The 17,972-nt window shown below is 31.0% G+C and overlaps 2 protein-coding genes across 2 annotated transcripts; both read left to right on the top strand.

Annotated features, from left to right (window-relative positions):
• The first annotated feature begins 4,007 nt into the window (after nucleotides 1-4,007).
• EXO70C2 (exocyst subunit exo70 family protein C2) lies at nucleotides 4,008-6,386 on the top strand. The gene has a single exon (XM_011047518.1). The coding sequence runs from the start codon at nucleotides 4,008-4,010 to the stop codon at nucleotides 6,159-6,161; it is 2,154 nt and encodes a 717-aa protein (XP_011045820.1). The 3' UTR covers nucleotides 6,162-6,386.
• Nucleotides 6,387-8,209: 1,823 nt separating this feature from the next.
• On the top strand, nucleotides 8,210-14,841 carry LOC105140577 (ENTH/VHS family protein). The gene is made up of 8 exons (XM_011047454.1): nucleotides 8,210-8,421; nucleotides 9,287-9,414; nucleotides 9,866-10,113; nucleotides 11,310-11,429; nucleotides 11,533-11,689; nucleotides 12,200-12,339; nucleotides 12,438-12,473; nucleotides 13,767-14,841. The coding sequence occupies exons 2-8, from the start codon at nucleotides 9,339-9,341 to the stop codon at nucleotides 14,565-14,567; spliced, it is 1,578 nt and encodes a 525-aa protein (XP_011045756.1). The 5' UTR covers nucleotides 8,210-8,421; nucleotides 9,287-9,338; the 3' UTR covers nucleotides 14,568-14,841.
• The last annotated feature ends 3,131 nt before the right edge of the window (nucleotides 14,842-17,972 follow it).

The raw sequence follows: 17,972 nt of genomic DNA, 5'->3' as shown, positions 1-17,972 counted from the left end.
GGACCAAGACTTACTTTTCTTGTCATTTAAAATCTATTTACATTTTTTTTTTATCTTTAAAAACAAATCCATCAATTATTTTCAACCAAGTTATTGTTAATTTAATTTCTCTTGAGTTTTTTTTTGTTACTTAGCTTAATTTCCAGATCTAGCTCTCTGTGGATATGACCTCGATCTTACCGAGTTAATTGCTACATCGCACACTCGTGCACTTGCGAGTTAAAACAAGTCGATCATAAAAAGCGGTCAAGCAACACTATTTAGTGAATTATATTCTCAAAATAGTATTATTCATCAAACAACTACTTTTTATTCACCATAATAAAAAAGTGTTACAGAACTTAAAAACCAAATATTAAAAAAATGATAAATATCATGTTGATAAGTTCGGGTGGATCTCAAAACTTGGGAGAGGGGAAGAAATTTTAATTGTCACTTCACACAGTGCCCAAAAAAATTTAGAAAAGACATCATATGATTTATGAAAAGGTAGAAGACCTTCTTAAAAATATCTCAAAGTATAGGGATCCTAAAATTATAGATTGTATTTTTATTGGACATGCAAACAATAATAGTGTATATAGATTTATTGTACATAAGTTAAGCATTGAGGATATTCATTCAAATACTATTATTAAATCAAAGAATTCTATATTCTTTAAAAATGTGTTTCCATTAAAAGAAACAAGAGAAAATTGTTTTTTTAAAAAAATAATTGAGACTAGCTCAAGTGATCATTATCAATCATAAGATCATGAAATTGAGCTTAGAATGAGTAATAGAATGAGTAACAGGACAAAAATAACCAAAATATTTGGTCTCGTTTTTTCTACATACTTATTAAAAAATAAATCTCGAATATACTTTGAGACAATATTTTATTCAGAAGCTTCCTATTGAAAAATATTAATAGATAAATTAAAATCATTATGAATAATCATACATGAGAACTAGTGACTTTTCTTTCACAAATAACCTATTAACCATAAATGGAACTTCAAAATAAAGATGAAAATTAATGGCATTATCGATAAATATAAAGATAGACTTGTTGTTAATGATTTAGACAATAAGAAGGTGTGAAATATTTTGACATATATTCATTTATGTCAAGAATAACTTTTATACAAATGTTACTATCTATTGTAGTTATTAATAAGCTTAAAATACAACAAATGGATGATCAGGTTTACATGGAACAACCCAAGAGGTTTGTTGTCAATGAACAAGAAAATAAAGTTTGTTAGCTTGTCAAATTATTATATAGTTTGAAACAAGCACCTAAATAATGAAATAAAAAACTAGATTGCCAAAGGTTATGTCATTGTATGTCTCTATATGGATGATTTGTTAATTTTGAATAATAATGATCACATGATTAAATTTACTAAGAAAACATTAACTAATAAGTTTGACATAAAAAGCTTGGACATTACATATATCATACTAGAAATATAAATTTCTAGGATATTTGATAGATTGATATTGTTGTAATCTTATTATGTTAATAAAATTCTTGGCAAAGTTTCTAAAGGTGACTACAACACTATTAAAACACAATTTGATATAAGTGTATACCTATTTGCGAATAAATATAAAGGAATAAATTAATTAGAATTTTCTCGAATAATTAGAAGTCTAATGTATTTTATGAACTATATAATGCCTAATATTGTTTACCCGATAAGTAAACTGAGTAGATTTAAAAGTAATTTAAGTATGGATCATTGAAAGGTAACAAAAAATGTATTTAAATATTTAAGAAACATCATGGACCATAAGTTGTACTATATTGGTTAACTAGTGGTACTAGAAATGTATAATGATGCCAATTGAATATCCATTACTAAGAATTCAAATCCCCAAGTAGATATACATTTGGTATAGAAGTTGTATCATGGAAATCTTTCAAATAAACATGTATTGCTAGATTCACAATAAAATTAAAGTGATGGATAATAAAGTTTTAAAAATAAAGGTTTCATTCTCAATAACAATAAAAATTTCATTTCTTTAAAATACTTTAATAAGTAAGTATTCTTTTTTGTTTTAATTCAAGCATTGCTATTTTTATTATTCGTATACATGCTAGGACTTTGATTTTATATATATTGCAAGTTTAAATATATGCTTAATATGCATAATAATATTCTTTTTATTATATCTACATTGAAAACATATTTATCTTGAATTTTATTTTGCATGTTTATATATTTAAAAATATATGCATTCTAATTTATCTTAAATAATTTTTCATGTTTTGTATGCTTTTGTTATGATAAACTAAATATCCTAGCTTATAGTCTAATATAATACAACATATTTTGACAACATGTAAGGTAAATGAAGGTATTTTTATATATAATTTTGGTAAAAATTATTTTCTATGTTTGTAATTTTAAATTGTAAGCTTGACGATATATAGGTAAGTTGCCCTATATAGAATGTTTTGTTTTTTATATTATTTATCTATAACATTTCTATTACATTGTACAGAAGACATCTCTTGAATTTGTAAGATGAAAATAAGGAATTTCTAATATACATGTTTATAAACCGGAAAAAAAATTTAGTCAAGTCAAATAAATTTATTGATGAAAATTAGATTAAACTAAAATCTTAGGAATGTATTTTACAAGCTTGATTTGGCTTGCTAGTATACGTTAAGGGTTATATATATATATTAGATTTAGAAGTTGTTGTTTTGAAATTTTCTTTATTTTCATTGTTATTTTTTAATCCATTTCCTTTCTAGCTAAGGCTGGTTTAATTTATTTTTTAAACAATTTTATATGCTTTTAGTATTAAAATTATTGACATTTATAATTTGCTTCTCTTTACAATTTAATTATAAATTTAGAGTTTATAAAATCCTAATTTCTTTTTTTTTTTATTATAAGCTACATGATCAAACTTAAACATAGTTTTTTAAAGAAATGTTTCAGTCATTTAGATCCCGCTCGGGACACGGTGCAAACCATGTTTTCAAAAGTTTTGATTTTTTATTAAAAATAATATTTTTTATATTTTTAAATTATTTTGATATATTAATATAAAAAATAATTTTTAAAAAATAAAAAAATATTATTTAATACATTTTTAAATAAAAAAAATACTTTAAACCATAACTAGTAATATAATCTCCAACAAAATATTAAACATACCCTAAAAAACTGGAAATGTTCAAGCTGCTTGGACCCATAGCTACGAAATTAGCCTAAATCGCATGCATCCTCAAGATTGAAGATGGATTGTCCAATTGAATTGAGAACTTCATAAATATAAAAATATTTCATCTCTATTCAAATCAATCTTTCCTTTGGAATTTATTCTGTATTTTTCAAGAGTAAATAAGAATAGTAAATATTTTATTTATTTATTTATATCAAATCCATTTTTTTATATTTTAGAATTGAAAGTAACTCTCTGTTTTTCTTTATAATGTTTTTTTGCTTTTTTTTCTTTAAATTTTAACGTGTTAGGTTTTTTAGTCAATTATTTCTGAATAAATCTCAAATTCCAATCTCTTTTTTTATATTTAAAAAAGAAAATACTTCGGTTGCTATCTAAATTGGCACAGCATAACACACCCTAAAAATTAGCAGAAAAAATAGAGAAGAAAAGATTATCAAGGTCGTGGGAAGCACACACAAACACAAAGGAGGATCTTCTTTCGTTGTTTTTTTATTTATTATTATTTTCTTTTAATTGTTTAATCCAGTCAACGGTCAACCATTCCAAATAGATGGATAAAATACACCCAAGATTTTCTCTCATGTTTCCTACAGAACATTTGTGTCCCTTCATTTCCTTCCAGCTCTCCCCAGCCTCTCACAACAAAGACCATTTCAATAATTCATTCCCCACCAAAAAAGAAAGAACCAAAAAATACGTTGAAATTAGAAACTCACTAAAATTAATGCACGTCCCTCTCTTTCACCTTCTTTCTTCTTGAAACCCCCTCCCCACCTTGACCTTTCATTTGCTTGTTTTTTTGTACCAGAACAATGGAAAGAGACTTGTCTGAAAAACATCCGCCTGAGAAACAGCTTTCTAATAATTCATACGGTTTTGACAACGAAGAAAATGCCACCAACATTACTACCAATCCCAATGCCAATCATCATGATCAACCTGAGACTGAAACCTGCGATCAGTTGGTGTCCCAGTCACCTAAAGCAGGGGTGAAAGTGGAAGAATCAGACAGTACAGGTCATGAGATCGAGGAAGTTTTACATGAGGAGAAAGAAAATGATGAAGAGATTGGAGACATCTCTCCTCCTGAAATTCATTATACCCTTGAAACTGTGTCTCAAGACATTGATCAGTTTATTACAACACTGTCAGCCACTCCGAAAGATGCAAAAGAAACAATTGTAGAAGAAGAAAAGGAAGAAAAAGATGAGAAGGTGCCTATGGAGATTCCCGTGTTTGTTGAGAAATTTTTGGATCTTGTTGAAGAAAAGGTGGCGAAACATGAGTTGACTGAAGGGAAAGGGAAGTGGGGTCAAAATCCTGAGGAGGATTCGTCATTTCTTGAAGCTGTGAATCGGATTTCCAAGCTAACATCTTCCCTTGATGGATTGAGATCCGATCCAAATCGTGCAGCATTGATTAGCCGCATTGGAGGGATTCAACAGCGAGCAATGGCATGCTTGGAGGATGAATTCAGGTTCACTCTTGAAGATATTAAACACAATGATCAAGATCCTAATACTGATGCAAAAGGGAAGCAACATGAAGCTGACCGCTGCGTACTGCCAGAATCTGAATCAGCAGAAACTGACAACTTCTTAGGATATTCTGATGATGCTGTTTCAAAACTGAATAGAATTGCCAAGGAGATGATTGGAGGTGGATTTGAATCTGAATGTTGCCATGTGTACATGATGATTAGGGGGCAAGCATTTGATGAGTGCTTCACCGAGATAGGATTTGAGAAGATCAGCATTGATGAGGTGCAGAAGATGCAATGGGAAGCTTTGGAAAGAGAGATCCCTTTATGGATCAAGGCCGTCAAGGAATATGCAAGCATTTACTTCGTGAAAGAGCTAAAGCTCGCCGAGGCTATTTTCTCCAATCATTCCTCAATCTCCTCTAGCCTTTTCAGCAATCTTACGCGCAGTGTGTTGATCCAGCTCCTAAATTTTGCTGAAGCTGTTGCAATGACAAAGCGCTCGGCAGAGAAGTTATTTAAGTTTCTTGACATGTATGAAACTCTGCGCGACAGTCTTCCAGCAATGGGGGCTCTGTTTTCAGAGGAATATGAAAATGAGCTTAAAACAGAGTCAACAACAGCTCGGTGTCGGATTGGAGAGGCTGCAATCTGTATGTTTTGTGATTTGGAGAATTCAATCAAGTCTGATACAGGAAAAACTCCAGTGCCTGGCGGTGCGGTTCACCCGTTGACTCGCTACACGATGAATTATCTGAAGTATGCAGGTGAATACATAGCAACTCTTGAGCAAGTCTTTCGAGAACATTCAAAGATCGAACGTGCTGATTCAACAAGCAGGCCACGCTACGAAAGTGAGTCACAAAACTTTAACAATGACAATGATGAAGAAAATCAGTCTCCATTTTCAAATCAATTGGTGAGAGTAATGGACTTATTAGACTCCAATTTGGAGGCCAAGTCGAAGCTTTATAAGGATATTGCATTGAGCTGCATTTTCATGATGAATAATGGACGCTACATTGTGCAAAAGATCAAAGGCTCCACAGAGATCCGTCAAATGATGGGAGATCCATGGTGCCGCAGGAAATCCTCGGAACTCAGGAACTACCATAAGAATTATCAAAGAGAGACGTGGAGCAAACTCCTGGGTTGTTTAGGCCATGAGGGACTGCAAGTGAATGGAAAAGTAATTAAGCCAGTCTTGAAAGAGAGGTTCAAGAGCTTCAACGTGTTATTTGATGAGATCCACAAGGCGCAGAGCTCATGGGTGGTGAGTGATGAACAACTTCAATCAGAGCTTAGAGTTTCAATAACGGCGGTGGTGATACCAGCATACCGGTCCTTCATGGGGAGGTTTTCGCAGTATTTAACCCCTGGAAGACAAACAGAAAAGTACATAAAATATCAGGCTGAAGACTTGGAGACTTATATTGATGAACTTTTTGATGGAAATTCTGCCTCCGGGGCCCGGAAGAGACCATAATATTCATGATCTAGCTCCTTTCATGAACAAATTGAGCATTCAAAGGTTAAGTTAAGGATGCAATTTGGAGGAGTTGAAGCATACATTTTGTTATTTTTCAAAGGATTTGCAGTCAATTGTAGCCACCTTGATAATGTAAGGGTGCAACATGTTGTAAGGAGGCCTCTTGTTTTTCTGCTGGAAATGCATGGGTAATGCTAGCAATTATTCATGGAACTCCATCGGTTGAAGTACTGATAACTTCTGCAGGGTTGGCCTTTAATTTCAATTGGTTCCCCCATGTAATTTGTTTTTTTCTTGAATTTTTGTGTTATGAACAACATGATTCTGAATCTTTTTTAACGTTGTGATTCTGCTCGGCTAATTAATTCTTACAATCCTATGTTTTTTTTTTCTTCAATTTATTTTCTTTTGGTCATATTTCCAATCTTCCTTTATTTTCCTTTTGAGTTTATTTGGGACTTGGGGGGCTGGAAATGCAAATGCTGAATTTTTATTTTTATTTTTTATCATTTTTCATGAATATTAAAATTTTAAGTGTCTACCTAATTAATCAAGAGGCACATTAACAAGCTGAATTTGTATTTATGACATTGCTTATATATATATATATATTATATAAATGAGTATTTTATTTTTTATTTTATATAAAATTTTAAATTTAGTATAAGCTGGTGTATAAAAGATAATTTTTCAAATGTAAAATATAAAGTGTAATAAAAAACCTTAAAATGTTTAACCTGATTCCCTTTTTTTTTTTTCATAATACAAGCCACCATGATTAACTTACGTGGGGAAACGGTAAATTCGAGCAGAAAGCTTGGTCATTTTAGATTTTTTATTTTTTTAAGAAATATTTATTTTAAGTAAAACAACCATTATCACAAATTAGTTTTGAAAACTATTTCCTTTGAATTTAAACACTTTTAACAATAGATCCTAGCAGTTTTGGCATTTTCAAAATAAATACGAAAAATAAAAATGATTCGGAACAACTTCTGAATTAACCATATTATCTTTATATTGGTTTAACCGTATAAGACAATGTTTATTATCAAGTAAAGAAATTAAAATAACTCAATGCTAAGTTAAGTCAATACATAAAAAAACTTCTTTTATCTTATAACAAAATAAATTTATTTTATTTTTTTAAAATCAAAATTTAAACTGACCTGTTGCGGGTCTTATAAATATTTTTTTATTAAATATAAATCTTGAAATATGCAATTAAAAAATCTATTTACTTAGAAAGTATTAGATTAATAGAATGTGCATTTAGTCTCAATAAATTATTCCTTATTCGAATAATAAAAATAATAATTTTTATTGATTTTATGGAAAAAAATCTGAATAAATGATACTTATATTAAAAAAAATGTTATAGATAAATTTTAAAAAAACAAACATAAGAGAAGTAAAATAATTTTATCGTGTTTAGAAAGTAACTCATGATATTTTATTAATTATTTTATTTATTTATTTTAAAATGATAAAAACATTGATGAATCATGTATTTTATTTATTTATCTGTTTTTTAAATAATTATAAAAAATAAATAATAATATTTTATTATTTCTTATATATATATATAAATATCTGTTTTCTTTAATAATTTCAAAAAATAACTAATAAAATGTTATATAAACAACGTTAAATTTCATAGAGGTGCGTGCTTGAAATAAACGACGTGGCGGCGAAGATTTGCTCCTACCATGAGCTGGAATATTCAAGCGTGCGCGCGTGGGTATTTGGATATTTTTTAAAGTGCTGTTTATCTAAAAATATACTAAAATAATATTATTAAAAATTATTTTAATATTATTTTAAAAAATTAATATTAGCATATAGAATATTTAAAATTACTTAAAATATATTAATTTAAAATAAATATAAAATATAAAATTTTAATTTTTTTTAAAATACTTTTAAAACATAAAAAACAACAGTTCAATCACACGAATTAAGCAATCACCAGGGAAAAAATATATATATATAGAAACACCGCACCGCACCGCACCGCAATTTAGCGTGATAAAAATAATATAGAAACACCGCACCGCACCGCAATTTAGCGTGATTACTGCAGAAAGCTAAAAAGCTCACAACTAACTGCCTCTCTCACTTTCGAAACACAAGAGATGAGTGGTGAGGGGGTCTTAAAATCCAATTCGCGCAGTTACATTAATAACCATCTCTGAGCTGAAGAAATTTTGAAGCGCTGATTCGTTCTAACCGCATTATTATTACCCTATATTACCAGGTTTCTCTTTCTCTCTCTCTTGTGTTTCTTTCCATTTTCTTTTTCTATTTTTTCATTATTTGCTTGAGCTTTTAGGTTTTGAATTAATTAATTAATTAATTTCGGTTTTTTAACCACTTGCTAATTTATTTAGCTTTAATTATAATATTATCCTGCTCTCTTGAGTTTTTCTTTTTCTTTTTTCTTTTTTCGCAAATTGAATTTAGTGGAAAATTTGAAGTTTTGTTTTCGGCAATTGAAGAGAAGGCTGTAGGGTTTTGAGTGGAGAATTAGTTATTATTAACTGAAAGTAATATTTCGTTAATGTAATCAACATTATTATTAAGAAATTGAATATGATATTTTAGGAAAAAATAGAAATTCAGATAGAAGCTTATGACTATATATACTGAATACTAAGATGGAGGAACTTGGTGTTGGTTACTTTCTTAAGTTTCTGTTGATTTTCTCTGTTGCAAATAGCTTGTTTATTTGTTACCCAACATTAAATATTTTTTTTGAGATTTTTGGTTATAATCTGTTATAGGTTGCGTTGCCAAGGACAAGTAATTAATTTCTCTAAAATCGAATTTTCTTCTGTTATCATATTAGTATTGTGGGCTTTGAGTTTTTTGTTTTACTGGATCCTTTTAAAGTTTGAGTAATTTATATGTAGAAAAGCTTCGTGTCTCAAGATGTATGGGCAATATGGAGTTCCTGTGGAAGGTGTTCTATAGTTTTAGTTGTAGTTAACTTATTTGCTTTGGTGTTTAATTATATGGTGCGTGGTGATATCTACGGGTTGTGTTTTAATTTTTTGCTGCAAAATATTGAAGTGGGATTAACAGTATTTCTCTGTATTTCTTCTCTTATTATGATTTCTAAGCTTTTAAGGTCAAGGTCTGCTCTGCCATTTGCTTCATTTGTTGGGACAATAAATGGGAAGTTCGTTTAATCCTCAGATTTTTGTGGAGAAGCTTGCCAAGCTCAACAGTACACAGGCAAGCATAGAGAGTATCCTCTTTATAGTGTTATCCAATTAAACTTATGTCACCAATCATGTTTATTCATTTCTGTTAGAAAGTTTTGCTGGAACCTTTTAAATTTATAGATTTTTAGCTTCTGTTATTGAAGTCCAGTTGGTAATAACGTATGGGTTGTCACTCTTTTCTAGAACTATGCCTTGTTATTGAGGTGTATCAAGCAACAACTGAATTCTCTTGGTGAGGTTGTCTAAGGTAAAAGTTAATTCTGGAGATGTTTGTCCTGCTATAACCTATATTATATTGCTGGTTGTTGCATATTTTCTTCTTGGTTCAAGTGAAAAATTCAAATGTTGTTTTAATATTCTTTTACTGTATATTTTATTGGTATGTATTTAGCTGTCTGTCTTTCACCATCTTATGTAACCTGCAATCTCCAATATGTGGTGTGACTTCTTCATTGTTATCCTTGATTTGCTAAGCTCTATCGCATTGGTGTATCTTCCATATGAATAAAGCAAAACAGGTTGTTGAAACATGGGCCAGACAATTTCATTCTTCTCCACGTGACCGCAGATTGGCCTTTCTATATCTGGCAAATGATATATTGCAGAATAGTCGTCGAAAAGGTTCAGAGTTTGTTGGGGAATTCTGGAAGGTTCTTCCAGATGCTCTTCGTGACATGATTGAAAATGGGGATGAGTTTGGAAGAAGTAATGCTCAACGATTGGTACTGGATGCTCACCTGTCTTATATTTTCTGTCTTCAATTACCTTAATTGTTTGTAGTGTTTTTTCTTTTTCATTTTGTCGTTTTCACATGAACCAATCTTAGATTAAGCTCATACCACTTATTATTTGCTGGAAATTGCACAGCATATATTCTATTTTACATGGACTTGTGTTAGGATTTAAACCAATTCTACTGGTAATTATTATTATTATTATTATTATTATTATTATTATTATTATTATTGTGTGTGTGTGTGTGTGTGTGTGTGAGACTGTGGAAACATATAGCGAGAGCATTATGGTGATTTTTAAACAAACTAGCTTGGATTAAGTTTTAGAAGCAGAACATTGTTCCAACTAAGAGATAGAGGCAGATTGAATGTAGTGCTGGAATTGGGTGGATGTCAATTCTTGTATATATTCACTTGTCCATGTATTACCTGGAATGATATATTTGGAGATGGCTTATCCAAATTCTGCTGATATCCTGTGGGAATATACTGATCGAAGAATATTTGAGGAATGGATTCACTTAATTGGTTGAATCATATTTTGCCTTTATCTTATTAACATCTCAATTATAGTCAGTCCTTTGACATGAAATTTATCCACATGGGGAGTTGTATGTAGTATGAAGATGAAAAATCATGAAATTGCTTTAAACCAAAACAACACGGGTTTCATCTTGTCAAAAAGAACTCTGAAACCATCAAGAACCAACATTGACAAACCTAGAGATCTTCATCAAACATGAATCTCATGCAATTTCAGTTCTCAACATGATTGGAATGTAGATACATCAATATCTACATTGAGCTAAGCTAGTTTGAATCCGTAGGACTAAATGAGGTGGGGCACTGTCAACAGTCTGGTTTTGATGGTTTGGATATTTCATTTTGGTTCAACCATGCTTGCCATGTTTGATGAGATTTGCTTTTGATTGCATGGTCTTATGTATTTGTTCTTTTGTTCTTGAGTGCTGAGGTGCTCTTTAATTTTTAGACTTAGGATGCTTATTTTGCCTCTGAAATTGCTGGGAGAATAACATTCCCTGAATTATGTGTTAAGTATTTTTCAGAATAACATTGCATGCAGAAATTTACATATGTACTTGAATTTTTTAGCATCAACATCTGCCTATATTGCCAAATTTAAATACTTCTTATTACTGCATTTCTGTTGTCTTTACATGCAGATTGGCATATGGGAAGAAAGAAAAGTTTTTGGTTCCCGAGGGCAAATTCTGAAGGAAGAGCTTGTGGGAAAGCAAGTGGAGAACAATAATAGAAATGGGAAGCATATAGGAACCAAAATGGTAAGTTGAATTTTCTATGCTGATTGCATTCATCATTGGTGATTATGCTATATTGCTATTGTGTTCCTTCCGATAACTTCAATTGTTTTTCTTCTTCAAACAGAAGCAGCCTACTGGAAGTGCAATAGACAAGATAGTTGCTAGTTATCATGTTGTTTATGGTGGCCAGATGGATGAAGATGCTGTATTTAGCAATTGCAGGAGTGCTATCAGTTCCCTTGAGAAAGTTGATAAGGAGATCGGTGGTGATTTTAATTCAGGTAGTAGTTGCATTTGGCATCATCTTTCAGCCACGGAATCTAGTCTTTAAATGTTTCTACTTACAATAAACGTTAATCAGACAATCAACCTGTGTATTTTTCTATAACTTTCTGCAAACATATTTATTGCCTTTCTTCATCCCTCTGTGACTAGTCGTGGTGTATCAACTCTTTTCTGTTGAACATTTTTGTTGCCATGCATTATTTATTTGGCATGATATTTATCTCGAAAGTTTAAGCTTATTGCACATGCATTTTGATGTAATAAGAATAACTAAAGGCAAGGAATAATTAATTTGTGCATCTGTAGTATTTATCATGTTCTGCCTGAAATTTTGAAAACGTTCCTTTAATATTTACTTTGCTCCATCCCTTTAGCAAGATGTAGATGAGGTGTAATTATTCAAAATTATGATTAAAAAAGCCCTTCTAGTTGTCCCATCTCTTAAAGTTTATCTAGTTGTCCATGAAGTCTTGCTATCATCCTTAACCATTCTTTCTGTTGAACAGGGCAATTCCATGGAGCTGCATTTGTGGAAGAGCTGCAGGGGCAGCATGCTATTTTGAGGGACAGCATTGAACAACTGACAGCCATTGAATCATCAAGGGCAAGTCTAGTGTCTTATTTGAGAGAAGCTCTACAGGAGCAGGTTGGTTGATTAAATTGTTCTTTAGTAGCAAATAATATTTTCCATTATAATCAAAAAGAATCTGACAGCATATTAAACCGGGCATTATTTTGTGGCAGGAATCCAAGCTGGAACAAGTCCGTCATCAGCTTCAGGTGTGGTACTTATATGCCCTGTTTTGGTCTGTTATTTTTCTTTCTTATTTTGAACAACTCCTGACATGATGATAAATTATAACCGGAAAATAGGAAGTTCTATTTTCATGATGACTATAACCACAGTTTTTACTTTATGATATCCTAATAATAAGTAGAGATATATGCTTGATTGTAGATCATTCGTTCATTACATTTGTAAAATGATTGTTGATTTGTTTTCCTACTTTTCTATAGGCTTACATTATCAAATATTCTAGACAGTGCAAACATACATGTTTACCAAATTCCTAACTCCACTTCAACTAGATTAACCTCCCAGCCTTTTAATCTAATCTTTTGAAGGCTGCAGGCATTAAACTTTAGATTTTGCCTCAGTTTCATGCATTCAAAAAATTTGATGGATTGGCAGTTCATAGCATATTATATTCTCTCTCCACAACTTTGTAATCAGATCTTTTTAAGGCTGTCAACCTTAAACTATAGATTTTGCATCAGTTTCATGCATTTTAAGTTTTTAATTAGTTAAATGATTTGACTTTTTCAATCAAAAATTTGGTGAACCACTTTGTACAAAAAACTCAAAACACCTCAATTCCAAAAACTGGATGATTTCTCTTACTTTCAAATATTCATCTGTCAAAAGTTTTCTTTTGTTGCAACCATTTCTTTGTTATTTTACCCTCACTATGTATGGCTGTAGGTGCAAATTCCAACATTTACTTTGGACAATGCACTGAAGTTGATTCCTTCATAGTATGATTTATGATGCTTTGTCTTTGTTTCTTTAAGTTCTGTTGTATTGCCTTTGATAAAATTTTGAATTTCAGCTTTTGATTCTGTTTGAAATGTGAAATTTTATGCGACTTTTGTACTGGTCAGATAAGTATCTACATTGAGGTTATGGATATCTAGTATGCAGGGTGCTTTTTTTTTCCCCTTACTTGCTATGAAGTGTTTTTTTTATTGCTCTTAAACTCGCGCGCGCGCGCGTGTTATGTGTTCATTTGGTATGGGCATGTGTGCAAATACAAACCTTTTCTTTTGATTGAAGTTTCTAGGTTGATGCTTCACAGCATGAGAGGATAAAAGATGGCTTTTCGTCCCCTTTTAAGTGGTGATGATTTAAGTTCAGAGAATTTAAAACTTCAGTTTTCGAATTTAAAAAAATTGTGGAAAAATAGGATATGATAAGTGTATGCTGCTTCAAATAGCTTTCTGTTGGAGTATATTTTCACTCATACCAGCTCCAAGCATGTTTATAATCTCCTTCCCATTTGTATTGTTCTACAGGCTGCACATTCCCATTCAGAACATGCTAGTCGCATCACCCAACAGTTGTTGCATTCTAACAATGTTCCATTAGTGGCTGAGCAAAGTGCAAAGGAAGCTAACACCTCCATGGTACCTCAAAGCTTTATAGCTGGAGACAGGGAACAATCAGCTCCATCTATGTACACCCAGCAGGTATCTTTTCCTGAAAACACCAGCCATGTTGAGGAAGATCCCCGGAAGTCTGCTGCTGCTGCTGTGGCAGAAAAACTAACTGCTTCAACATCCTCAGCCCAGATGCTTTCTTATGTCCTGTCTTCTCTTGCATCTGAAGGTGTCATTGGCAATTCAAAAAAAGAATCTTCTAGTGATTACCCTGCTGAAAAACGGGCTAAGCTCGACAATGATCAGCCTTATATACCAACTCAGAACCCTTCACATCTTCAAATTCCCACTTTCCAGCATCCTGAGTCTTTCCAGCAGAATGTTGCAGGTAGTACCCAGCAGTCAACTCCAAACAACCCACCACCTCCCCCATCATCTCCTCCACCACTACCCCCACCATTGCCACCTATGCAACCATATTCCATGCCCCAGTTCATGCAGACTGCTGGGTCAATAAATGGTGTACCGTACAGCTATGCCATGTCGCAGCTACAACCACCTTCTTTGGCTGGGTATCCATCAGCTGGAGCTCCAATGACCGGCATGGCCCCCTTTACAATGCCTCCAGCTAATACGTATCCAAGTTATCAGGGTTCAGATGGTAATTTGTACACCCAACCATCATCCATGCCAATGGCACCAATTTCCCGGCAATAGAATGCTTCTTCGTGGCTGCTGGCAATGTAGGTGGTTTTATCCAGAAAACATTAGAGATTTTCAAAACTAATGTAGCTTTTTGTCATCCCGATCCTTTCTGGGTTTTGTTCCTTTGGTTATACACCTAATTAGATCTGCACATAGTAAGTGCTTGTAACTTGCATGTTAATAGCTGCTGTTGGAAAAAAATTTATTGGGTTGTTCCATTGAGAAATAGATTTGATTACTTTATCAGAGCCATTATCTAGTGGTGGTTGCTGCGGGGAGAATGAGTCAATCCTTTGTCTGGCTGGAGTGTTTCTTTAATGTGTGGTTAAGATGGTAGATTTGTGGCTTCCTTTCCTGCTGCTGCTTGGATTGGATGGTTATGCCACTTTGTCCAAAATTCATTCGGGATTTTATAAATCATACAGGATTCCAGTATTGGGGTTAGTTCCTACCGACGTGAGCCATTGGCGTCTCATTTTCATCTCTGAATTAGCAATATCTGCAACATGGCTTCGTGTTTTAGAGTAACAAGTTGTTTTTCAGGATTAGTTCTTTGTCTCTTGGAACAATCGTTGAAGCACTTGACTTTGGTTGTTTTTCAAAATTAATTTCACAAGGGTATTAGTAAGTGTACAAATCCTTGATATACCTGACGATAAAATCAATATAACAACCAATCGAAATGAAAACGATAAGTTAAAAATCTTGATGCTGTTGGAAGGCAAAGGGCGGTGGTGATGAAACCAATCACATGTACATGACGTGTCTCATGGAAGGCAAAGGACGGCCTCTGTATACGAAGGAAGAAAAAGGAAACACAGTTAGCATTTGGTTATAACAGTAAAGATGCAGATACTGCATATAGAAATATACTAGTTAGCTGGTCATGCTACGTCGCGGGAGATTTTTTTTTTTTTTTTGCATAAAAAAATATAAGAAAAAACTAAAATCTAATAATATTATACCTACCAGCAAAGTTAAATTCAAGGGCTTTGAATCTTATTATAATACTTGATTTCAGAATAATATTTGTATTATTAATTATAATATAAATAATAATATTAATAATATTATTAAATTTATATAATTTAAGTTTAAGTTGATTTTATAACTCCAGGTTTAAGAATCTTAGATTTCATTATAATATCAAACTCAAAAGTTTTGAATAGGGTCTAGCTATAAGGTCGTATCATAAAAATATAATAACTAAATAGAAAAAAAATTTAATATTAAAAGATAAAATTAAAAAAAAAATAAAAAATAAAAACAAAGCAAAATACTATTTTAATAAATAGTGCTTTGCAAGGAGGGGTATAGTAAAATCCCCTCATGATATCATAATAATCTAATTAAAAGTAAAGAAAATATATCATAAAGTTTTATTCTCAATCAAATCGATATTAAAAGATGAAATTGAAAGAAAAAAATAAAAAATCTGAATTAACTAGATTAACCTGCCAAACTAAATTAACTCATCAAATTTGAGATCCATGTCACGAGAATATGATAACTAAATAGAAAAAAATTAATATTAATAAACTAAATCAAACAACAAAAAAATTAATTAAAAAACAAAGAAAAAGGCATAAAAAACCTATAACCAAAAGGCATCTGTTTTTCACTGTGGATTTGCATAGTATAATCCACAATGAGGAAAAAAAATCTATAACTAATAATACTTTTTTAAAATTTATTAATGATTAAATTAGCAACATTTATTATTATAATAATAATAATATTTATAATATCAATATTAATATTAAACTTGCATGCCTCGAGTTTTAATCAATCCAACTGTAACGCTAACGCTAGGCATAAGAGCCTTGGACTGTCTGCAACACCAGATCCAAGAGCCTTGAATGCGGCTCTGACAGTAAGGTCGTATCATGAAAATATAATAACTAAATAGAAAAAAAATATAATATTAAAAAATAAAATTAAACAAAAAAATTAATTGAAAAGGAAAAAACAAAGCAAAGCATTATTCTAGTTAATAGTGCTTTGTGAGGAGAGATGCAGTAAAATCCCCTTATGAGATTACAATAATCTAATGAAAAATAAACAAAATAAAATATAAAATTTAATTTTCAATCAAATCGATATTAAAGATAAAATTGAAAGAAAAAAACTAATTAAAAAAAATATGAATCAATTGGCTTAACTTACCAAACTATAACTAAATAAAACAAATTAATATTAATGAACTAAATTAAAAAATAATAATTAAAAATATTTTTTTAAAAAAAAGCATTAATATTTTCAATGTGGAATGCACAGTGTAATTCACAGTAAAAGACCGATGCCTTTTAGTTATAGTTAATTTGATGAATGTATAAAGATAAAGATATAAAAATAAATTTGTTTTTGAGATAATTTTAGAGTAATTTTTTTATTTTCAAAATTTAAGGTACAAAGAGGACATATTTTCAGTTATTATTTTTTATTCCTAAAATATCTTTGTAAAAAACTCATTATTTCAAAATTCTTCAAATAAGATATGGAAAGATTAAAATGATTATTATTATAATTTTAAAACCTAACTCGATAGTCAATCCAAGGGAAAACCCGAGTCATGAGTCACAAGTTAGGTTAACCAGGGATAGTTTAAGAATAAAAGTGATTATTATAATAATTTCAAAACTCAATTTAGTAGTTGACTTGGTTAAGGCTCACATATTGAGTGGAATTGAGCATTAACCCAGATCAATATAAAAACAAAAATGATTATTATTATAGTTTTAAAATCCAACTCAGGGGTTAATCTGAGCTAAGACCCTAATCACATGTCAAGAAGGTCAACCCAAATTTACCCGGGTCAATATAAAATAAAAGTGATTATTATCATGATTTTAAAACTTGATTCGAAGACCAACCTAGAGCAAGACTTAGGTTAGGAAGGTTAACCCGAGTTGACTTGAGTCAATGTAAAAATAAAAGTTGTTATTATTATAGTTTTGAAACCCGATTTGACGGTCGACCTGGGGCAAAACCTAGGTAGGTCACGGGCCAGTAGAGTTAACATTGATTGACCTAAGTCAACATATAAATAAAAATTATTATTATTATAGTTTTAAAACTTGATTAGGAAGTTCGACTAAAGGCAAGGTTTAGGTAATGACTCGAGACGGTCAATTCGGATGACCTAATTTATTTTTGTAATAATCAAAGTAACCTTGTTTTCACCTTTTTTTTTTTCAAAAAAGTCAATAGATTTTTGATTAATTCAGGTCAAGTCAATTCTTTTTCTTTTCTTTAAACTCAAATTAGTTCGAGTCTCGGATCAATCCGTCAAGTCAGTCTTAGTTTTATAACTAAGATTATTATAATATTATTAATTTTAATCAATATAAACTAAAGTAAAAATAAAATTAATTTTTTTTTAAATATATAAGTTTTACAATAATACATATTAAAAAA

The sequence above is a fragment of the Populus euphratica genome, unplaced genomic scaffold (assembly GCF_000495115.2).
Source record: "Populus euphratica unplaced genomic scaffold, PopEup_1.0 scaffold116.1, whole genome shotgun sequence".
In the NCBI taxonomy this organism is placed as follows: Eukaryota; Viridiplantae; Streptophyta; class Magnoliopsida; order Malpighiales; family Salicaceae; genus Populus; species Populus euphratica.
The sequence above is the reverse complement of the archived record's forward strand: the minus strand, read 5'-3'. Positions and strand labels throughout refer to the sequence as shown.